Below are 25,072 nucleotides of genomic sequence, written 5' to 3' on the forward strand. Positions count from 1 at the left end.
ATTTTTGTATTAATTAACCTATATTAGAAAAAGGTTTTCTTTAATTGAAATTAATTTCGACTACAATCATCAGTTATTTTTAAGACGTAATTAGTCTAAATAAGCCATTCAAATTCTGAATTAGAAAAAAAGTCTTTGAAAGTAGAAAATTAAGAGGAAATTTTATCATACGACACTGCTGTGCCTTAGCAGAATGTGAGTATTTTTTTTTTTTTTATTTCTTCTGCTCTTAGTAGTTATTTTCTTTAATTTTCTCAAGCAGAATGAACAAACACAGCGGTGCTAAATCTTTTTCTGCCCGAGCGCAGCATGTCAAAGATTAAAATTATTTCCGTGGGTCAGAAAGTAAATAAATTTCAAAATATTTCATTTTTTTAATAAATAATTTGATTAAATATGAAAAAAAGAAAATAAAAGCAATATTTATTGTTATCAATTACTTGATGCTTATTTCATTAAACGCATCTGTTTTTCAGAAACCAATTTCTAAATATTTAACTCCAAATTTGTGACATTTTCACTACACGTGCTTTTCGATTTGTAATATGAAACAAAACAACGGGCTACACGGATCAGCTTCATGGACCGTAGGCTGAGCAGTATACTATACAAACATTTTTTATCTGAAGATTTTCTCACTTGCCGTTTTAGTTTGCTGCCTAACTTTGCTTTTCTAAAAAAATAAAATGAAAACTGTTTTCTGTAAATGAAATTAAATTTTAATTGTATAAAAACATCTTTCACACTTTTTTTTTACTGAGTACATTTGTAGCGTTTAAGAAACGCGTTTTTTTAATTATCATAGTTTTAATACATCATGGTTAGGTTTTATACAGACTTACGATTGCACGAAAAAGGTTTAGAAATGCGAAGTAAGAAGAAAGTACGCATTTTCATTACTTTTCTGATGAGAAACCAAGAGGTTTAAAATAAAGAAAATACGAGTAAAAAGATATAATGTTGTACCAAATGAATAGGTCCTCCTTCCTTTAGAATATTTTTAAGTTAAAGACTTTCAGAAGCCATCTTTTTCAAATAGAAAGGCAAGTTTTTAAGCCTAAAAAATACATGTGTTAATGGATGCCAGAGAATCGCAATTTCGCTTGCTGCAGGACCCCCAATGACGTCTCATACTCGCAGTTATGTCATATGAAGTGAGTTAATTGTGACCAATACTTTTTACATAATTTCACATTTCATTTGAAATCAATTCATTAATGTTAACTGAAAAAAAAAAAATCCAGAAGTTTTCAAAATGGAGCACATTAGACAACGAATGAAAGTAACACCGCTATTACGTAAATTTCCTCTCCATCCTCATCAGGTTAACGACATCACGATTCCACCCATTCCCATTTCATCCTCCAGCTCCCTTTCAAGCTCACAAGAAAACAAACAAGCAGCACCACGCCATAAAATGCGATAAATCGCCAACTATCTTCTTCTGATCCATCTTTAGCCGCACACCGACACTTAACAACTACTAACCTCTACCGCCTGAATCACGTGATCTCTTGGCCCCAGTTTCCCATAGACCCCAACTGACCTCTCGGGTCAATTCCTCCATTGCATCGAAGATGCTTCAAGGGCAGAACGACCGGCAGAAGCAAAACCTGCTGCCCCCCCCCCCTTCCTAAAACGATTTGCCTTATGCGGGGGTTTTGGGAGGGGGTAATTTTCTGGTATATTATTATTATACCGATCATTTTACGTGTCCGACCCTTTATTCTTTTTTTACTAGTATTCCCTGACTCTCTTGATATTCCATGTTGTCTTCTAACTTTTATTATTCTCTTAACAGACCAGCAGAGCCCCTAATTGTTCCCGAGAAACCGAATCTGAATTTAAGAACAGTCATTACCGGATGAACATTTACAGCAGAGAGTGGTAGTGTGTGTCTTTCCATTTATATCGTTTGCGATGCGGAAGGGTTTAAGCGGAGCGAGTTGTTTTCTCCCCTTTCTTTCCTCTTTTTCTTCTTGTACTTTCTTTTCAGTGGGATCAGAGAAAATGATATGATGAGAGTAGTGGGTGTGAAAATAGAGGTTTCGATTTCGTCGTCTCCAAAGCGAGCGGGTGAAACGTGTTCCATTGTTCGAAAGGGTAGGATTATGTAAGAAGAAAGCACCGTCATTGGTCAACTGTTATTGCTAAGCACTTGCGGTTTTCGAGTTCATTTGTTTTTTTTTTCACTAATTTTTCTGCCATATATTGAAATGACATTGCTCTTCAGAGAAATGAAACAGTAATTTAATATCTGAAGACTAAAATATTGTTTAGTTAAATTAATTTTAAAATAATAGGGAATGGTTGCCATCAATGAACCGGTTCCATGACTAGACCGCGAAGATATTTCCCGTACCAGAGTTTGTGCAGACGCGTAATCAGTTTTAGTACCTTAATTTGTCTGAAAACAGCCTACTGCAGAGTCGTCAAGTAGCTAAAATTATTTATTCATATTGTTAATCGGTCCGAAAAGATTTCTACCATTATCTTACTATTTATTGAGATTTTCATTTAGTTATAACATGTTTTGAATATCACTGATCATCTAAACGTGAACATTGACTTTAAAGAGTGCCTTTTCAAGTACAATTTCCCATACTTCATGTTTCATCATGATTCGTCACACTAGTAACACATATAAGAATATTCAAAATGACGCAGTTGCCATCATTGAGTCACTAGGTTTTTCCATGAATGGGTCACCTGACAAAATGTTTCATTCGTGGAAAATCTCAAATATTGCTGTAACTTCAGCTCAATTACCTTTGAAAATTGCTCAGTTATATAATAATCTCAGTAATTTATGAAAACTTATACTTTATTATAATTTCGAGGCATTTTTTTTAATGATTAAAAATTTAAAATATATTAATACAGTTTCAAATACTTTTCCTGTTCCAAAAAAATGGAAAAATTAGCAAAATAATATGGCCAGTGGACAAGTGAGAGCATGTAACGTGCTACACTAGCTTACAGAAATAGTGTCATGGACTTTAACGAAGTCTTGCCGACAATATAGAGTCCTGAAAGCAACTTTAAACAGCCGCATTGAAGATAAAAACCGGTTTTTTGTTACCTTAGTCACTAATTAAAAATTTAAGAGATAAGCCCCCCGAAATAGGAATATGATTAGTGAATCATATTTTGAAACTAGAGAATACTAGGGGGAATTGGCCTTTCAAGAGGCTGAGAAAAATAACATGTCCCACAGATTTCATTAAGACAGAAAGTATGTGAGTACTATAGTCTCTGGTAGTTTGAGACTTAAGCTTCTGGTTTCAGAAATAAAATGGTCAAAAATGTTCTCTGACATTTTGGAGAGCAAGTACAATCTTGCGTAAAACGGAAATTTTCGAAATGGATTTAACAAAACTCCCAAAGTTTAAATAGGTTGCAAAGATATTAGCTAAGAACAGTGTTGCGCAGGTTGGGAAAATATCAAGTGGTGAACGAGATGTGATCACAACAGCTGTGTCATGTGTGAGAGCTGTTTTTTTTTATGTTCCTCTTACCCGAAAATATAACATTTTAGAAAATAAATCTATTTTCTGTAACTTATTTTTATTTACAGTGTTTATTGATCACCTGTTATAAATATTTGTAAGTTACGCATTGATTTTTTAATTTGAGAATGTGGTCCATCGATGGAACCTCGATGGTCCATCCATAGCAACCGGTAGTCATGAATGTATCACATTCTAAAATATTTACTTTTAATTTTTTATTGTGTATATTTATCATGAAAGTGAATATTATTATTAAAAGAGAAATATACTGAGAAAGTATTCCTATAATTAACATGAAATTTGAGTCGGAGTTCCTTTTTAAAAAAATCGAAAACTGTTATGTAGTTCATTGACGGCAACCTTCTCCTATAGATAAACAAATACGTTAAGAATGTTTTAGTGAAAACATACTCAAAAAAGATACAAAGGATGCAAATCAATTAAGAAAAGGCAATAACCACAGGTATAAATACGCAGAACATGATTCAGTAAATATGTAAAAAAATAATAAAAACGAACAAGATTATGTTTGAGGTATTCTTTATCGGCTTAAAATACCAAACTAGCTAAAAACTGCAGTAACTAAATTAAACGAAGAATAAATAAATAATTTTTTACTAATATTTAGTTTTACTACGCCGTCAATAGATAACAATATGCGGTCAGACTTTCGTTCAACAAATGTTTAATATTGATAAATGCAATTATTTTACTATTCGATCTGATTTTTTTAGGTTGTTTATAGAGTTAAGAGTTAGCATTCAAAATAAAATTGTAACATAATTAAAAATACACTTTTAAAAACAAAAAACAAGAAAAACGCTTTATGGAAGAACTAGAGTCGGATTTAGTAATAAAAACTCATTCACTCTTAGCTAACGGCAAGCTTCACTTGCAGCTACAGTGCAGTAATTTTAAATTACTGTCTATAATTTTAAAATGCTGTTTTTAAAGGCTCATTAAACAAGAAAATTTAAGATAAGGTATTCTTATAAAGCCACGCTTGCATAATTTTCACCGACAGTTTTCCCCGGAAAAGTGAAACAAAACCAATGAGACGTAGAGAGACATCATGCATGGTGTCTATGGGACTTCTGTGCTTTAGACTTTGTCACTGGTAGCATTAATATAGGAGCAACGAGGTGTGAAATTGTGAACGGCATACTTTTAATGCTACTTTATCTTTTTTGACTAAATATAAAATAAAATTTTCTTAAATTCATGTACAATTTCAGATTTAAAAAAATATGTATTATTTTGTTTTATTGTACCAGCCGCTTTATTGAATCGAAACTGTTTGAAACAAGCATAAATAAAATCGGCGGTAGTCACTGTACAGTTATTAAGAAATTGAATTATTTATTAGAATGCAACCAAGAGGAAACTGAATACCTTTTCATGAAAAATAGAGTTCCTCATGTCTTGAGTCTTGCTATATAGTACTAACAAAATAATCCTCATATTAATAATAGGCGATGATCGAGTAACCCGCATGTTTCAACAAGGAAACTCGAGCCACGGCATGATAATTTGATTATATGTTTTGGTAATGTTTAACATGCAGCGAAAGGTTTAATTGTGACAAGGCTGAACTTGATCCGGTAACTTAACTGTTTTACTCGTAAAACTGTGTCATTTCAAGGGAATGAAGAAACGAAAAAGTGGTCAACTGTAAACGTTATCTACTGGAGTTAAGGGTTAATCCACTGGAGTTAGAGTTAAAATTTCAACTATCAAAATATCATCAAACAGGCAATGTCTTCATTGAAATGTAGAAGCAATTTTTACCCGTCATACCTTGAAAGGCGACTTTCTAGTAATAATAACAATAAATCTGAATTTAAACCATTGAGGGCAAGCGCTTCATGCAGGAAAACACGTAACGTAAAAGTTTTCATCTACTTGAACCATGCTGGGAAGTTTCGTGATAATGATTTCCTCATGGTTACTTGAGAGCTATTATCAAGTAATCAAACTATTCACTTCGTGAGCACTTTAAAATTTTCAAATATTTTTACTATACGTTTCCTAAATTATAAGTCTGAAATAGCAGTCTGAACAAAAACAAAGTGATTTATCGGAATATTGTATTAAGAATGTCGAATAGACGTTAAGAAAAAAAAAATATGCCGTATCGGTAAATACATCAAATCTTGACGATCACCTAAAACGAAGCATCAAGGTTTTTTTTTTTGTTTTGTTTAATTTTCACAACAGTGAAAGCGATGGAGGTCATTACCCCTCAACTGAAGATCAGCCAAAAGAATGCAGTCAAGAAACCATTATGCGAGTTTGCGAATGCTTACCAATTTCGCTTGCAGTCATTAAGGGTAACCTTGAAACGCAATTTCTCTATTTTAAACTACCCCACTGTTCATGCAATATACCAACAACCAGATTATCACATTCAGAGATTCATACTCGTTATGGACTCATCAGTTTAGAATAGTGAGTAACCGAGCAGGAGGCCTTCAATTTACGAGTTGAACCATGGCTGCCGGCTCTTGCTGGTGCGATGCCTAAATTTACTTTATACCAGTTTATTGGCTTAACGATATAACATCTGCCTTCAGCTCGGTTACTCACTATTCCTGACTGATGGGGACATGTTCATAACAAGGAAGAAACTGCAGTCTCTGGATGTGATAACAGGACTGTCGGTATGAAATATAGTTCCTTAACCCTGGTTTAAGGACGGACTTACTCATTACCCCATTATTATTTTAATAGTTTTATTGTATTTGTTAATATCAAACATAAGAAACCCTAGTTATTCAAAAGTAAGAAATAATAATCATGAAATACATTTCAAATTAGTTATTAGCCTTGTCCATAGTTATTATGTTATTAAAGGCCACTTTAAGCTGCGTTAGAAATGGAGTACAAAATACGTTTCCTTTAAAAGAAATCGGCCACCTTTAATTTCAGCAAAAAAAGTTCTAAATGCTTAAAATCTTAACTTCTGTACTTCACAACATCACAAGATTTCTTTCATTCATAATGCATCACAAAACATTACAACGTGTTAAGAACAATTTCAATAACTTCAGAAATGGCATCTAAACAGTAACTTGAAAATTTTTGAATGATGCTGCTAGCAGTGTGCAGTATTGCCAACGGTTTTCGTGAAATAAAGAATATAATACTTATTTCATAACCTTGCATCTTTCAAAAATAAATAAATAAATAAATAAATAAAATAAACAAACAAATAAGTAAATAAATAAATAATAATAATAATAATGATACAGTACAACCTCGTTTATGGCTGGAACCAAAGACAATCTAGATAATATGCATAATAAGCAAAATGCAACCAAGCAGACTTAGCAGTAAGTTACCGCCTCCTAAGCCACGGCTAAGATTGAACTACATGCAATGTACCAGATATCCTGAGACTGCAGTTTTGTTCTTATTAGAGCTCCTCAGTCAGGAAAAGTGAATAACCGAGATGGAGGCAGATGTCATCTCATTGAAGCTGAGTTATTGCATGTACAAAACTAATACGCAAGCTAAATACCCAAACGTTGCTTTCAATTCACGAGTTGAAACGCACCATGCTGCAGTCATTTGCTGTTGAGATAAATTCACTTTATCTACCAGTTTGTTGTCACACTCAGCTTCAGTGAGATGACATCTGCCTCCAGCTCGGTTATTCACTATTCCTGACTGAGGAGTTCTAATAAGAACGAAACTGCAGTCTCAGGATGTGATAACTAGACTGTCTGCTACATTACATTATTTTTTAAGAAAAGCAGACCTATTTTTTATTTTAGCAAAAAATGCTTTAAAAAAATTACATATAATTGTTACTTGCAAACACTTTATCATTTATAGTTCGGCGTCTGTGGTGTCGGACTAACACATCAAATAGAACCTGTTAGTTATTCGATTACGTAGTATCATGTATTGCAAGATCTGTGCAGGAGTTTAAAAGCGAATATAAAGAGCGAATATTATTCTATTCTATTCAAGAGTCACAACTGACTTCAACTGTATTTATGTCGAGGACTGCATACTAAGTGCCTTGCCTCCATTATTTTTATATACCGATAGATGGCAGCACCATCACCGGAAGCGAATATTAAAAAGGGAATATTAAAGGCCGAATATGTAGCGCATTTATAGTTATGTTCTTCTTATCATAATTTGACATTATTATTTAAGTGAGTATTATTTTTTTAACTCTTCAAATTTGATCCGAATAAACCGGAAATCCGGATAAACGTGGGCTGGATAAACGAGGTTCGACTGTAATAATCAAGTTGGTTCATCAACTCAGGAGCTACGATGCCATAGAATGACACACAGATACACACGTTGAACTTAAAATCCCCTTCTTTTTTCCTCGGAGTCAAATATTGAATTAAATAGAAAGCAACGCCGCCTGCCTTGTCTAGTGGTCAGAGAAATCTGACCGCGACAGGAAGGTCCGGGTTCGAATCCCGACTCGGGCATGAACGTACTTTCTCTTTCCTGTCCTTGTCCTTTCTTTGTGTGAATGTGTTGTTATGGTGTGAATGGTTGCCTACCCTATAAACGGGTCCTTATGGTATGTGTGTACTGTAGAAGTCGGACTCCACACCAAATACCGGCACAGTTGGAAAAGTGAAGCAGCGCACCCCAAACTGCCAGCCTAGATGGCACACGACAACAACAATATAAAGCAACGTCGTAATATTCTGCCCTTTTTATCCATTGATGTTGTTTTTTTCACTTTCAGTATTTTCGGTAGTTTGACGCTACTACTCCACATGCATGAAAGCAGTTAACACTTTTAAAAAATCTTAAAATTCCTTTCTGGGGAAAGAATTTTCATATTTTTGGATTTATAAAAAAAATTCAATTTTTCTCGTCAGAGAGCTAGGGTAACGGCACCAGTAATAAACAAGGGGCCAGTAACAGACAGTCGGATTTAAATAAGTATTTTAGGCAGGTAAAACTGATGTTGCTGCGACCCATGAATACGGTGCAACCATCTAGTGTTATCAGAGTGGATTTCATGAGCCAGTTGGTATTTACAAGGCAGTGGTGGAAGGTTATGAGCAGCTACCACGAGATCTGCCGGTGTTTCATGTTCATTTGAATTTAATAAGGTTTTTGATCTCAAAATAAAGAAATTTAGCACATTTTGAAGAGAAAAGGGGAATTCTATCCGTTACTCATCCTTTCCTCATGTTATCTGCTACTAGGTATCATGAGAATTGTCGTTGTCTGTTACTGGTGGGTCAAATCTTTTTTCGAAGTTGAGCAAATAATAGTTTAACGAATTCAGAGGATCCAGAAGCAGCCAAACGTTAAACGAGATGTAGTTGCGTGAGAGAAAAATAGTTTTAGAAGTCTAAATACATTAAAAGCCTCAGAAAATTGATTTAACTTGAGAGCGCTGTCTTAAACATGTCTGTTACTGGTGCCGTTATCCTCCTGCTTCAATGCCGGAGAAAATAATAAGAGCCGCCAATGCTCCCTAAGAAGCTAACAAGGTGTGGTTAAATCAAGCCATAACCTACTTACAGAAGTCTGAGACAATTGAACTTCTCGCTTAGTGTGGCAACGGATTTTGCCTAGCCCCTTTTCGTCAGGCAATTGCTGCCTCTGAAAGATGATAGGGATAAATAAAGCTGAAATATTACTATAGAAGTGCCAAAATTGAGCTCTTAATAAAATTCATAAATGATTCAATTTTAGAACCAAAGTTATTAATGAATACTAAGCTTTAGAAACATTAAACGATGAAAAATTTAAGAAAGAAAGAAAATGTTGTGTTTATGCTTACATACACTAGTAAGAAGCTATAATTTGAACCCTTTTGAAATTGGTTTTTGATATTTGTTTTGTTTTTGTTTTATTTATTTTTATTTTTTTGTTTCTTCTTTTTATTTTTAGTTTTACACCCACTCCCCTTCCTTTTCTTTGAGCAATCAAGAATACTTATTGCTTTTACTTTGTCCGGGCTTTGACGTTTATTTCAAATATATTTAATCTATTTTCCTTTTTAAATTCATTGAAAAACTTTAAAAAATGTACACACAAACGTAACGCATGTATTAAAATTTACCGGAGTCTAAGCTACAGTTTCTGAAAAGAAAAATTTTAAATTCTGCCCAGAACTTCGACGCTTTTAAAAAAATATCCATCTTCAAAATCTTGCATAGTAAACTATACCATGTCAGCATCGCTATTCTGATAGAGGTAAACGTTCACCTTTCACATATAAAATCTTTTCTCTACAAAACTATCAAAAAATATATAATTGCTCAACAAATTTGCAAAATTTCGATCTCTCAGTACATCCAATATTTAGGAAAATATTTGAATTTGTTCTGTAGTTATTTCAAGACTTTACATGTTTCGCTAATTATGTCCTTTTTTTCTGCCTTTGAAAAAAAATAGTACATTTTTCCTTGCGTTGGAAGAAAAATTGATAAGACAAAATTAAAACTTTCTACTTTAATTGTTTCACTAGTCCAAACCCAACAGCAGAAGAAGTAGGAGAAAAAAATGTCTTCGTTTGATCTGGGTTTATGTATCTTTTCCTGAACAAATTGATATAATGGGCAAAGTTGAATGTGTCTGCGGGAGTAATTTTGTGTTTGTAAGGAAATAGTACTTTGAATTTATGTCAATACAAATTAAACCAAAATACATTTTTAAGGATGTTTAATAAGTCGTGGTGATAAATTTTTACAATGCTTGCTGCTGTCCTAATATCCCTTGAATGACTCATAAAAAACGATTGTTTACTTTTACTGTGCAAGATTTTCATCGACATGTGCGTGATTGCGTAATCTACTATAGTTGGGGCAAGCATCACCTGGCAGCATTGTGAAAGCTACACAAATCCATATCGCAGCATTACGACACTGTTGCTATTTTATTGCCAGGTTAAGTGTGCCCTAACTATAGTTAAATATTCATGTGTAATTAGTCTGTTTGTTTTTAGTAATTATTTTTTCTTTCTTTCATTATTTTTAAATTTATTTATTTATTTATATTTTTCCCTTCTATACGACAAATCTCATTGATTCTTTTTTATTTATTTATTACTTTCTCACAGACAGTTTCTTTCAGATAGGATGTTCTTTGTGCTTTATTATTTGATAATTTCATTTTAAGCTCTTAGATATGGTAATTATGAATAATTATTTTTTAAATCGTATCTAAATAATTTCTCACAACAAAGGTAGTTCAATGAAACCATGAAGAATATTTATAGCATTTTTGTTTTGTCTCCTTTCAAAGAAATAGGTTTTTTTTTTAATATTATAACTTTGTACGGCATCATTATTTAATGTTATAATTGCACAAATTTCTTGATGCACAAATTATTTAGTTTTTTAACAGCTTCAGGTAGTATCGTGTAATTTTAAAAATAATACGAAATGAAAGAAAAATGAAATGAAAGTTATGTAAAATGTTAGTTTTTATAGAGTAACTTCTTGACTGCAGTGGTCAATAGCGAAAACTATTATTTGACAGAAAGGAATAATAAAGGTTTGTGTTTCTTAATTTTAATTTATTACTGTGCAATTTTACTTCTGCAGTAATTCCCCAAAATATTTGACTAGCACTGCTCCCGTCCTCTTCTAGTATTTTAAATAATTCCGATTCATAAAAAGCGCAGTTAAACGCTGTTCATTTATTTCTAAGATAAACAAAGAAATAGAAGAATAGCGAGCTTTCAACATATAGTTAAAAAACCTTGACAGACTTACAGAAACATGTAGAAAGTTGTTGGGATTAATATTTCAACCAAAATATTTCGAAATTCAACGACTACTAACGAATGAGTTATCTATTAAACAAGAAAGAAATAACTTTTGCAATGAGCGAAGTATCTCTGTTCTGCGGTGCTGCGAACCCATGCAGAAAAGACAGTTTTACAGAGACCCTCTGCAGAAATCTTGACAAAAACAAGCGGTCTCTGGGAATCTCGTTAATATTTCCAAACTGACGATACGATAGCTCGTTTTGGTTCCAAATTTTAAGTTAATTATTGCTGATGTATATACTGATGTCATTTCTGTTTCGTTCCTTCTCATTTATGTTAAAATTACCATTTATCGCTCCAAAAGTATTAGCTATTACGAAAAATACTTAGGATCTAATATACTATTCGTTAGTTTTTTTTTATTTTTTGTTTTTTGAGCAATCACGATTGCTTGTTGCTTTCATTTGACTGTTTTTGGCGTTCTATCATTTTATTTTCCCGCCAGCACCCTCTGCAGCACCACCGTCGACCGGCTCCTCACGATGCTGCTCCTATAGCGAAAACCGTCTCCAGGTTGCGTCAATATCCTACACTTACACGCATACATACACAACTACACACACACAAACACATACACACACATACACAAACACATACACACAACTACCCACACATTCATGCCTGCACACAGACACAAACACATATGCCTGCACACACATACACATACCCCCTACACACAAACACACATACCCTCCACACACAAACACACACGCCTACATACACACACACACTCGTGATTGCGAAAAAACATAATTTGAATTCAAGATGACAAAATTCAAATCATTTTTTTTTTTTTTTGTAAGTTAAAAGTATTTCTTCGATTGTAATGTTCAATAATGTATGTTTTGCCTTTTGCTCAAAATTGTAGAGATAAACCGGACGGCCACCAATATAATGAAATAGGGGATCAAGGAAATATTATCAAGGAAATGTTTTGGGCTGGATTTTTTAAAAAAAGTTACATTTGTTTTATTTATGGGAAGGTAATAACTTCAACATAAAACACACGTAATGCAATGTATTCCCTAGTAACGCCATTGTCTCCAAACCGGAAAACGTATGTAGGCTCAGCATTATTGGCGATTTTGGACAAGATTATAAACTGATTTCTGTAATAGCTCATAGCATCGTAAGTACTCCTTTTTTTGTTTTTTGAAAAAATTATATATGACAGCTTAGTTTGTTCTTACGCAATAGCAAATGGTTCCAATTTATATTTAATCAGCGATTACGTTTGCAGTAAAGATTGTCTTGAAATTTTAATTTATCAACTTGTGTCTCCCGATTTGGTAACAACTGCCAAAAAATGTGTTTCATTCCGAGTTTTTAATGCAGTAGAAAGCCTTCTAAACACATTTAACATGAATGAGTGTCAATTCGATTACTTTGTCTGTCTAATTTATTCACAAGCATCTTTGTAAATACTCAACAACGCAGTTCGTGCATTTAACAAAAATGTATACTTCACGCCTAATCTTCCTGTGTGGCAGTGGGACAGACTTGTACGAGCGTGATACTTTAAGAAAAAAATTAATTATCGTTCTTAAAATTTTTTAATTGTGTAGACTTGAGACGCGTAACATATTTTCGGGACAGCACGATACACTGTTTCACTTTGCACGTAGTGCAAAGAAACAATGCCGTATCACCAGTTCAAAATCATAGCTTCATTAATCAAACAAAAAGAAAAAAAAATAGAAAAGAAGAAAAACTTCACCACATGCCTGAGTCGACGGCAACTAATAGTTTCGAACTATAATTCAAGCAGCGCCGGCCCTTTTTACAAGTGTGTGAGAAAAAGCCCCGGGCTTGAAGACGAGCAGGTTGCAAACACTGTGCAGTAATAAACGGAAAAGGGACCTGGAAAGCTCAAGGCGGGGCTGCGTTCGGTATGTCACACATAGCATCGGCGAATAAAACTGGACTCACGAATCGCCGCGGGTGAATCACGAACAGTTTTTTCGCCGAGTATGCGGCATAAATTGGTGACTTGTATTGTAGTTTTCTGGGGTAGGCACACACATACAAGGGGGATGTGCTGGCCTTGGGTGCTGCGTTTAATTTTTCTGGAGATGGTATTTTTTATCTTTTTATTTTGAGTTGTTATTATTTTTGAAATGGCGCTTCTTTCTCGACTCCCACGTGCAGGCGCGTGACCCCTGCAAGAAAGTAGTGGCCAATAAAAGTGGTCATTACCGGAGACTGATTTTCGTTCTTTTTTTTTTTTTTTTTTGTTCTGTTCATTTCCTCCTGCTGTTCCCCTCCTTCCTATTTTCATTTTACGTCATTTCTTATCACCATATCTTGCGGGCAACGGCGAGAACAGGTAACTTGTCTGTAATTATAGTGCTTGATGAACAGGGGAAGAGTAGTAAAAATTTCGGAACATTGGCGAATTTTTTTCCCCCTTTTCAGTGAGATCAGCGATAATCAGCTAAAAATGTTGAGACAATTCTCTGTATGATCCCCCAGTCTGTTGGGAAAAAAAATCCCTAATGCTTCTCCGATTTGTTTCTTGAATTTCTCTAACGTTCCACATGACAGCACAAAACGAGTGCTTTCCACTTTTTGAAAGTAATAAAAATAAGATATTTCCGTAAAAGTTAAGGGTTTTTCCTAAATTCAAAACACAAAACTTCAATTCAATTCCGTTATGAAAAAAGAGGTCAATTCAAAAATTTCCACCCATTTTGAAAATCTAGTCCCTTTACGTATTGGAGCAAACCATCTGGTATCCAGGGCGTAATCTAGAGGAAAGCAAGCCTTGCCCTGGCTGGGCGGCAACATCTATAGGACGTGACATACTTAACATATTTCTGCGTTTTGTTGCCTAAGAATTAGGTATAAAAACTTAGAAAATGATGGATAAAGTGATCAGCTTCAAGTTTTTACCCAGATTCGGAAAAATCGTAGGTCTGGCACTGCTGATACTAAAAAAAGTGGAACACGTTTGACGCATGGAACTCACTACTTCTCGTAACAAAAAATAAAGGATCTCAGTTGTCTTTCGGCGGTGCTAATTCATGTGATATTTTATGGGACATTTGGTATGAAAACAGGAAGGGAATTGTCTTTTTCCTTTGTTTCAGCACTTGCTTTCGCTGAATAAAACTTTACTCTGTTTTTTTTTCCACAAATTGAAAGTAACTTGTTATTCAATCAACTTAACCTATGTCTTAATTCAAATGGTGAGTTTAAAAGACATACATATATGTATGACTTTTTACATGAAGTACATATTATATTTATCCATTATTATCATAGTATTCGCATATGTTCATCGTCGCTCATCATACGCATAGCTTGACATTGTTTTTTTCCCATTTGGATTTCAGATTTCATAAAAACTTATAATTGGTTGCACTCGAACGAAACTTAAAACTTTAAAGTTTTTGGGAGATTTTTTCTACGAGCTTTAATTCTATGATTTGATTACGCATACACAACCATTACATATGTACTTCCAACCTAAGTTTTACTAATTCATTAAGAACTAAAAGGAATCGTTACCAGGAGTGTAGTCCTGTCTTTAAAAAAAGGGAGGGGATGCTTACTGATAAATGAGAGTTCATGATACTAAAGACATAGAAATTAAACGAGCTGATGTGTGCATCACATGACTTCCTTTTACTTCAATTTTAATGTCAATTTCCCGTTATTGGCAATTTTAATGTGATTCAATAGTTTACTCTCTAAATATCACCACCAGTGGCCAAATTCAAACCAGATTTAAAAAAAAAAAAAAAAAAAAAAAAAAAAAACGCGAAATTTGTCGCCAAGTAGGCGACAAAATTTGGCGACCAAAAGACTGGCGATATATCGTCAAGTGTCCGCCAAATTATAACACCACTTGAGTATACATCGAAATTAACAATAATTCCCCTCCCCGCAAAAGACCCCTTTAGAAACATCCGAATGCAACCAAAAGGGGAGGTGCACAACTAGACCCCACTAGGAGTCTACGTACCAAATTTCAACTTTCTAGGACCGTTCTTGAGTTATGCGACATACATACGCACATCCGCATATACGCACATACATACATACATACGTACATACGGACGACAAAAGTCGTTGTAATTAACTTGGGAATGTCAAAATGGATATTTCGGGTGTTAATACTTTCTTAGGCACCTCTCCGCGTGTGGTCGAGTTGAAAAAAAAAACTCAACATTAATTCATGGAGTGAGCAAAATGGAAATTAAGGCCGAATTTTGAGTGAAAATATTTTCGCGAATACAATACTTCCTTTTTTGTAAAAGGAAGCAAAAACGAATGAATTCTTGAACTAATATAATAAAGTAGAATGAAGCCGCTCTCCGGCATTATGACACAAGTGATTATATAGTTAACAACGAATAAAGTCCACCTACTACTTTTTATGTGAGAAATGTGCCCATTTTACCAACCTAGCTTAAATGCTAAAACATATTAAAACATATTTTGCCTTTTTAATGCTTATGTTGAAGCAAACGTGTATTACTTTCTAACCAACTTCTTGCTTTAATCCTATTACTATGTCATTACTTCCCACTTTTGGGTTTGAGTCTCGGTGAAAGGTATCCATATCGTAATCGAACTTATTGAGAGGGAGTTTTTATTAACTGAAATAATTGATGGTTAACCTTAACCTTTTCATGTTTTACATCATATGCGTGGGTAAGAATGAATAACATTCCGATATGAGGTTCCTCAAACTTTTCATTTTTAATTTTTTTTGCTATTCTTCTCTCTGAGGAACAATGTCAGTCTTGGGCAAATTTTACTGCTAACTAATATTTTAAATAAATCATGACTCCGTTCTAAGTTTTTTTTTTTTTTTTTTTTTTTTTTGGCACCTCCAATACGTTTACCCCCCCCCCCCCCCCTCCCTTATCTGATCGGATTCATCACATGATGGAAGATTTGTTTTTGTGCAATGATGTCTTAAAAGATTTTTAAGAAATTTTCTTGATACAAAGTAAAACAGTTGATGTAGTGAATATGTCATTTCTGACTGGATAGGTATGAGAAGTGATTTCTGGTAATGAACTTAATTTGTGAATAGATAATGCGTTGTTTTCAGCATTGACAGCGCCAGATACCATGCTGGTTCACCTTATTTGACACACAAAAATTTTCACTTTGCTCAACAAGTTTTCGTTTTATTGAAGTGATTGCAGCAATAATTAGTTTACATTAAAAACCTAAAAGTATTTCAACATAGCACATGCTGTTCGTTAAGTATTTTATTAAAAATTCGTGAGAAAAAGATAAAACCATCTAAAAATGTAACTGCGATAATGTCATGGAAAACATGTTCGTCTGTACTCAGTGTACATAAAGTAAAAAAACCTTTATATCTAACATTTATCATCCTAACATCCATCCTAGACACATCAGTTCTTATTAAATTTTAATTTAATAACTTTTAAACAAAAAACTTCAGAATGTTTTTACTCTGCTTCGGTACTGCATTGTAAAGTAAAATCCCTTATTTATACTTTGTTTTAAACACGTGAAACGTGAGGCTTAAACAGAAAAAATACTTTCTCAGTCGTTTTTTTTTTGTCAATAATAATTTCTTTTTAACACAGCTAGCGAATATTTACTTTGTGCTACTTTTCGTAAGCGATGGAAATAAATAAATTTGTCTGCTACTTTCGTTATGAAGTCATCACATGGCATTCGAACTGCTAAAGACGTGGTCAAAACGACAAAAGTATCCCTATGTCCATCAATAAAACCTTCTGCCGGGATTCAAACTCAAACAACTTAGGTTTGAAAAAGGACGAAATTATGCTGATTTCCTTAATGCTTGACAATCTTTCTGGTATATCCATAAAGAAATCATTCTAATATCGATAAATGGCTTGCATTCCATAAAGATTTCATTCTAATATCGATAAATGGCTTGCAAACAAAGTCTTTCCAAAATTTTCAACACGATTTTTCAATAAAGCCGTTCAATTTTTTTCCAAAATATTTTGGAAATAATAAATCCACAATAAAATGCTAAACAAATATCATTTAGTGCGATTTCGTGGTTGACGATGTGTAATTTCGTTCAAAAACGCCAAGTGGAGCCCTTTCAGCGGAAAGTTCGGAAAAAAAGGTTTTGAGAAAAACGTGTTTAAAAATTTAGAAGCTAAATAGCATCGATTCCAGCTCCATTGAGTACAGTCCCTGTAGCAGCTTCAATCACCTTAGCCTCTTCTGTTTTCATTATTTATTCATACAACCTTAAGCAAGCAGCACTGACATTCTGAGCGTCTACAGCTGTCAGAACTACTGCATTCTTCGGTATCTGTCGTAGCTGCAGTTTGAAGAAGCGGAGACTGAATACTTGATAACTTAGAGAATTTTGCTCGAAATTACTTGAAATTTTGGGAATCTATTTTTTAAATGATTATAACTACAAGACAAAATTTTAAAAAATCACTTTTTTGAAACGAAACCCCCTTCTTAAATTCGTTTTCTTTCCATTATTTTTGTTGAAGAAATGCTCACAATTGTAGTATTAAATGAAAGATACTGTTAAAAAATTGTAGCATAAGACAAAAAGCCGAAAAAAATGAGTAAAAAACACTCCACACGTCCAAGCCATTTAAATGTCTTCAGTGTAATCAAGTCCTTTTTCACAGATTTTATTTAGCGAATAATCATTCAGTTATCATGTCTAACCTCTTAAAGTTAAATGCTGTTCCAAAAATACACAGAAATAATAACAAGTACAAAAATACCCAACCCGAAAGAAACTGCCAAAAAGAAAAAACAAAAGTGATAGGAGAAAGAAAACAACTTAAAAAAAAAACCCAGATAGTATTAATACAAAACAATTTATTACCAGCATATAGCGATTTTTTACCAAAGATGATATTCTTTAATTTTTAAAAATTTAGCTTTCATAAATTTCATTCATTTATTTTTGCTTGAAATTTCAAAGTAAATTAAAGTACTTATAAAATATTCAATCTTTCGTCGGTATGTAGATGTTATCGTAAAAATGTAAAAAACTTTCGAGTTTCATGAAAAGGAATGGGGATTTTCTAATTTACCTAGTATCAAACCTACTTTCTCCTAGTAAACATTTGAGATGAAGATTGGAATTTCCGTTCATTAAAAAAGCAGTGCGATGAAATATTTTGAAATTATTTTTGAAAAACAAATTCTTTGAATATAGTAGCAAACTTTTTATTCCGAAGAGAATATTAAGTGTAGAAGAAAACCTAGTTAGGTGTAGGCCCAAAGAAAATAGTTATATGGAACTAAATGCATTTTTGTATTGCATTACAGTCTCTATTACACTAGAACACTATTGCAGAGGAACCAGGGCTGTGGAGTGGAGTCGGACAGATTTTGGGGTAAAGGAGTCGGAGTCGGAGTCGTTAGAAAACGTGCCGACTCCGATTCTGAGTTTCGCTTTTTTCTTTAATTTTCACTGATTCTCCTTGCATTTTTTCAAAAACTGACTACCATTAATTTGATTACCTAAGAAAATAATTGTCCTTGTGGCAACCAGCTGGCTTGATAATTTGTCGAGCTTCCTGTAACAACCACCTATGCCGACTCCTAGTTTGCTTATTTTTGCACTTTATTTAACCGATAGCAACTGTCAGCAAACAGTTTTGTTGCCTAACGTTTTCTAAGTAATCACTTTCAAATAAAATTAATACATTTTTTACCTCGATCTCACTTATAAAGTAGTAAAAGGAATCTGAATCGCTTGAGCAAGTCGGGAAACTTCTGAGAGTGCTTGGCAGGGTTTGCCGATATGTATCAGTCGATATATATCATGATATATATCACGATATATATCCGATATTTATTTTGAAAATGTCTTGATATTTTGATATTTTTGATATTTATTTTTTCAATCACGGTATTTTCAATATAAATTCGTATTAATCATAGTAATTTTGTTCATTTATTTCTGAAAATAACCAAAAAGTGATGTACTATATTTTAAAGATATGTTAATACATCATTAATGTAACAAAGTAATATAGTATTCCTTCTTTATTTTGTATTCATAAAATGATAAGTAATGTAGCAATTTTAGTTCCGATTAAAAGTGCTTAATTTAATATTAAACGTTGGTCAAAAAAAAAAAAAAAAAAGTCCTATGACTGTGCACTAATACATATTTTTTATTTCTCGATCATATTATAACTGCGCAAAACTAGCTAACAGAAGAAAAATGAGTAAAAAAGCTAATGCTAAATTAATTCCATTAAAATTGATTAAAATGTTAGGTGAAATGTTAGATATATAAATAATAAATAAACCTTAATTTTAAGTCTGCATATTGTAATAACAATATAAGAAAATAAAGAGTGTTTTGAAGATGACTTTACTATTTTGAAGACTTGAATCTGGACTGATTGAAAATTTTGGATACATATCAAAATATCCGATATATATCAAAATATCGGATATTATTGATATTTTCGAACCTTGGTGCTTAGTAAATTCAAGTAAGTGTTGGCACGAAAGCGCAAATCTAAAAGACCCAATAAAATATAATTTTTTTAAGAGACTTTATTTTCTAAAGACTTTATCTAAGAAAGTTTGGTTATCACTAAAAAGTTCGAAATAAAATCAGTACATGATTTATTGGTTACAACACTGAATAATTGTAACCTTCTATTAAGGTTATAAGTTGCCAATAAAATTAAAATAAAAAATGTAGCTAAGAAATGTAGGTGTAGTAAAAGCTATTCGTACAAAGCTGTATACAGCCGCATTTTGGGTAAAATTTGCTCCAAACGTTCATGTACCCGACCTCTCCCCGCAATATAGTGCAATATTTTCGTTGAAATTTTTTAAGATGAAATTTAAAATTTGTTATTTGGGAAATTTTTCAGAATTAAAGTATTTAAATTCTTATAAACTCTGAAATTAAGTTGAGGTATTACCAACGAGATGGGTATCACTCGGGGTGGGGGTGGGGGGGGGGCAGGGTTGGACCACCTCATCTCAAAAAAAGTTTTTGATTCAGTAAAAAAAAAAAAATCTCTCAAGTAACAAGTTTCAAAAATTGAAAGCACATGATTTTATCAACATCTGTTTACTAAACATTAAAGGGAAGCAAATTAATCCTATTCAATTTTTTTTAATGGAATTATAGAGTAATCTCACTTTAGAAATCGCAACCGTTGGATAATTTGATTTTCAAATTGAATTTCTAACGTTGTATACATGTTAAGTTTACAATAAAATACAACGCAAAAATTTCATAAAAAGGAATTAATATTTCAATTTCTGTTAGGGGTTTCCCTCCTTCTTATTAGGGGGGAATTGGAAAAATAAATAAATAAATAAATAAATAAACCTGGAGTCGGAGTCGGAGTCGGACGTTTCAAAATTCAGGAGTCGGAGTCGACCATTTTTCTTCCGATTCCGCAGCCCTGAGTGGAACTCATATCATCCGTTTCAAATGGAACCGGATCAAATTCGAATAATTTGATTTTTTTCAAAAGGAGCTCTAGTTTAGTTAATTACTGTATGTGTGAGCGGAAAGTGAAAAAAAACTATTTTTAGAGAAAAAGAGCTTTTAATTAATTATATGGAAAGGTAACGTTTTTTATGATAAGTGTACTACCAATCTGTACATTAGTACAGTATGTACTATGTACATTCCGTACTGTAAATGAAAGTCATTGTTAGCTGAGCGGAGGGAAGGATAATAGCGTGCTTCTACAGATCATTATTTTGCGAATCGAAAGTTGTGCAATCGCCTAATTTTTTTGCTTAGATTCTGAAAGCAATGCGGACAATCAGCGTTTCGAACAGCTGAAGCTCGGTTATTTGGAGTTCTACTGTATTACCATTGTAAATGTACAGTAGTAATTGCAATACAATGTACAATAATAATTAAATTTGCTGCTATTTTTACTCCTTCGCAAAACTATGAAAAAAAAAATATAGTATCGTTTTGCTCATGAAAGAACTTGAAAATAGGAACATAAAAACAAATTTCTGCACATTACGATTTGCAAAACGAGAGACATCTAAAAGGTGTGCAATTAGGTCATCATTTACTTTACTTTTTGAGCACTCCAAAAGGTGTGTTGAATTACGAAAACGTCTCTTGAGATGTCTAAGCAAATTAGTGGCCCTAAAACTAAGTAAATTCAGACTTTTCACCCCGCTTTATTTCTTTTCTTCTTTACTTTCTGCATTTTTGAGACTTTTTTTATTAATAAAATTCTCGAAAGAAAGCTAGGGCGCCGCCAATTTACGACCCTACATAATTCTCGGGCCCTTGTTACATTGTTTTGAAGCAGAACAACTACTTGTCTGCAATGGGCCTTTCGTGTATAACTCACTTCAGTAATACGGTGTGGAAATCGTTCATAAATATCTTGGATTAACATCTCTCGGTTGAGCAGCGGTGATTCAAGCGTTTAGTTGCGGAAAGGAAAAAAAAATACGTTTAATCTAATTGGAGAGCTTCGTCTTAATTTTTCTTTTATTCTTTCGTTTTTCTCGTGTCTTTTAAAAACGGCCACATTTGGGAAGAGTTATTGGCTGAGCGGCTTCTCTACCAGCTCGTTATTATTATCCGAAAGCGCTGGAATAAAGGCGAGCGTGGTGGCAACAGTAAAAAAATATAAAAAACCGCAGACGATTATTACTCTCGGAAGAAAAAAGAATTCCAAATAGCATTAAAACTGACCTCCCAAGTGTTGGCTTGGTACATTTGTGAGTTATTTTAATTAACTAGATGCAAGCTCCAAAAGGACAAGATAGTAACAAGGTTCTTTTTGTAAGTTATTTTTCTTTTATACATTTTTTGTTTTTTATCTCGGTAAAAGTTTGTTAATAAAACAGAACTCGAATAACCACATAATTACGCAAATAGTGTAGGATTTTTTCACTCACTTATCGTTGTCTCACTGATGGATACAAAAGCGTATTAGTGGTAAAAATATTCAAAAGAGGTTTAATGATTTGCTTTGTGGTCGCCGTCTTTTTAAAAGCCAATTTTTCGTGAAATAGTTTTTAGAGTCATGCAGTGAAAATAAATTACTTTATTTACCACACAACAATAGTTTCTATAGAAAAAAAAAAACATCACAATGCTCCTTTTTTTTCTTTAGATAAAATGATGTTTGTAGTTTTTCCCCCATCTTGAATATTACATTGTCAATAGAGTCATGCGTTACTCGGTATCAAGCACTTTTTCTTGCTATCTCCGTTTATATCTTTTATTTTACCATAAATGTCTGAAACGATAATGCATTTTTCATTAAGTGTTTTGTGATTGAATACCTGAAACAAACAAGTTTGTTCGTTTGTTTCGTTTAATACGTTTGATTAGTAAGAGTTTTTGATACATTTCCCACCTAACACAGTAATTTTCAGTTTGCACCTATACGTAGATAAAACATTCTATTTGATTCAATTTTTAAAATAATTTTTTAGAAGTCTAAACGCAGCAATAGTAATGGCTATAAAAATCTAAAGGTTGATTCAAGCAATATCACTAAATACTTGTTTTTTTTCCGATAAATTTTGATGTCGGATAAATAAACCTAATTTTTGAACTTAGTAAAACGTATAAAAAAAGATAAACGGAATAATTACTGTTCTATTGAACAATTGTGCTTTAATTGCTAAAATAAAATTTTGAGTGCAGTTAAATTCAGTGAAGCAAAAAGAAACATTTGGGAGGATGGCCCAAATCGTGTAGGTTTTTTTTAAGAATGCTCGAAAATCGTAGTTTTTGGATTTTTATCGTATCAATTTCGGTTTTATTTCCTAGCAGTATTCTTGAACTGAAAAATAAAAAGTGGTTTTTGTATTATTTCAAACCCAATATTTATTTATTATCAAACTTTACAAACATTTGAAAAACCCGCTTTGCCCTAACAGGGAGCCCTAAGCGGGTAAGCGTAACTAATTGTGATTTGGTACATTTGCCAACTAAATATGAAGTTATAAAGGATTAAAATAGTTGACTAGCTATCTAAAATTATAAAAAATATATAAAACAGTTGTACTTATCCAATTTAAACTCTGTACATTTGTTTATAAAACAAAGAAATAATTGATTAAATTAATAGACTAATTAATTGCCATCATAAAGAATAACTTTTTAAAGTTATACTTATTCTATTGAAATAGAAAATCTAAGTCAGCACACGAGTCACGAAATTATAAATAAATACATGATTAAATCCTATACCCGCTTTGCCAGAGGGCTCGCTTTTTATTTCAATAATTATAAACTTAAATTTAAAAAAGAAGCAAACGAAATAACTATCGTAGTTTGTAGGTGAATGGTGACAGAATAACCTAAAATTATTGACAATAACAAAATAAGCTGGTCTTCGACTAATCACAAGCTACAAGACTTCATTTCTTTTTAAAGGAATATACCTTTTTTTTTTAATTTTAAGCCTGGTTGCGGCATGCCGTTTCACTGCTGCTTTGTTGGGACTGATTAAAACTCGGGGGTGTTCATGTAAACATGACATACGTGATACTAAAATCGAAGGGAAAAAAAACAATCAAAATATGATTTCTGATGATGAGAGTGATATTTATAATACTATACCTCGATATTTGCGTATAAAATATAGTAAATGCACCCAAACCTGTTTTTATGCGGTCTTTTTCTGCGAATTTTTTTTCTGCGGTACATTAAAATTTCAATCAGTTTGAAATTTCAGGTTGGGATTCAATTGACGAAATTATTTTTAAAACAAGTGCGAGGTAGTATCTTCCAAGTGACGGCATAGGCATCCCGATCGGAAGTCACTGTGACCTACCAAAAATTTCCTTATTCGGGAAATTTTGTCCGACTACTCGGCAAAAATTATCACTTGGTTTATTCTGATTTTGTTTAAATATTACAATTTAGTAAGTTTTTGTGTTATTTTCTATGTGAGACTTTTTTATGTGGTTCCTATCCACCGCATTAAAAAAAAAAAACAGTTGCGAATTTTTTTAAGCTATTCGTGAAGTTTCGAACAATTTTTTTAATGTGATTTTTTTATGCGGTCCCTATTCCCTGCATAAGAACAGGTTTGGGTGTATAAATAATGGCAGGTTCAATAAATTTTTTTTTTTTTTTTAGAGTTTGAATTTAATTGAAATATCTTAATAATGGTATGCATTAAAGGAGCAAATGCATAATACAAATTGCTTTGGAGTGAGGATAGGAACTTTTTTTAACTTCTACGTCGAATTTGATGATTGGATACGAGAAAACTAGTTTTGTAGAGATTGTCGATAGAAATCTCTTTAATGTTTTTTTTAATATGAGGTTCTATTGGAATCTCTAAAATATCTCTGAACTGACACTGGATTTGAAATTTCATTGATCATATATTTATCCAAATTTGGCGATACATCACCGTGTTGCCATGTGCTTGTCAATACATGACGTCATTGCGATGTCATTTTGAAAAGTAACTTTACAAGTTACTTTCAAAAGATAGTAACTTGGAAAGTTGTGAAAGTAACTAGAAAGTTCTTTCAAAAGAAAGTAACCTTATGAGAAATTTTGATTATTGCCGAACAAGAATTTTTTTATCTTACGCAAATGAATATAGCTAAGAAGAATCTCTCTCTCTCTCCCAGGGGGAAAAAATCAAACCTGAAATCAAAATCGGTTTTTATGTCAGGGATAATAAGTGGTTTGCTTAAAGCAGTAAAGGACTGGAGTTGGTACTCGGGGCTTGGAGTTAGTTTTATTTATTATTTATTTATTTAGGAAAGTAGACATAGATCTGTGTAGAAACTGGACGTTACTTTAAAGTAATGTCGTATTCATGTGGTTTTCATTTTTCTTTTTTGG

General features: G+C 32.9%; 1 protein-coding gene across 1 annotated transcript in view; it reads right to left on the reverse strand.

Annotated features, from left to right (window-relative positions):
- The window catches only part of LOC129220633 (protein spaetzle 3-like), a 58,923-nt gene extending 43,073 nt beyond the window's left edge, over positions 1-15,850 (reverse strand). The window contains exons 1-3 of the mRNA XM_054855063.1: positions 15,779-15,850; positions 14,009-14,113; positions 9,027-9,107 (exon numbers count right to left, since the gene is read on the reverse strand). Of these exons, the coding sequence (XP_054711038.1) occupies positions 9,027-9,107; positions 14,009-14,113; positions 15,779-15,850 (258 nt within the window). The remainder of the gene's footprint in view (positions 1-9,026; positions 9,108-14,008; positions 14,114-15,778) is intronic.
- Positions 15,851-25,072: the final 9,222 nt, after the last annotated feature.

Source organism: Uloborus diversus, chromosome 4, assembly GCF_026930045.1.
Source record: "Uloborus diversus isolate 005 chromosome 4, Udiv.v.3.1, whole genome shotgun sequence".
Classification (NCBI taxonomy): Eukaryota; Metazoa; Arthropoda; class Arachnida; order Araneae; family Uloboridae; genus Uloborus; species Uloborus diversus.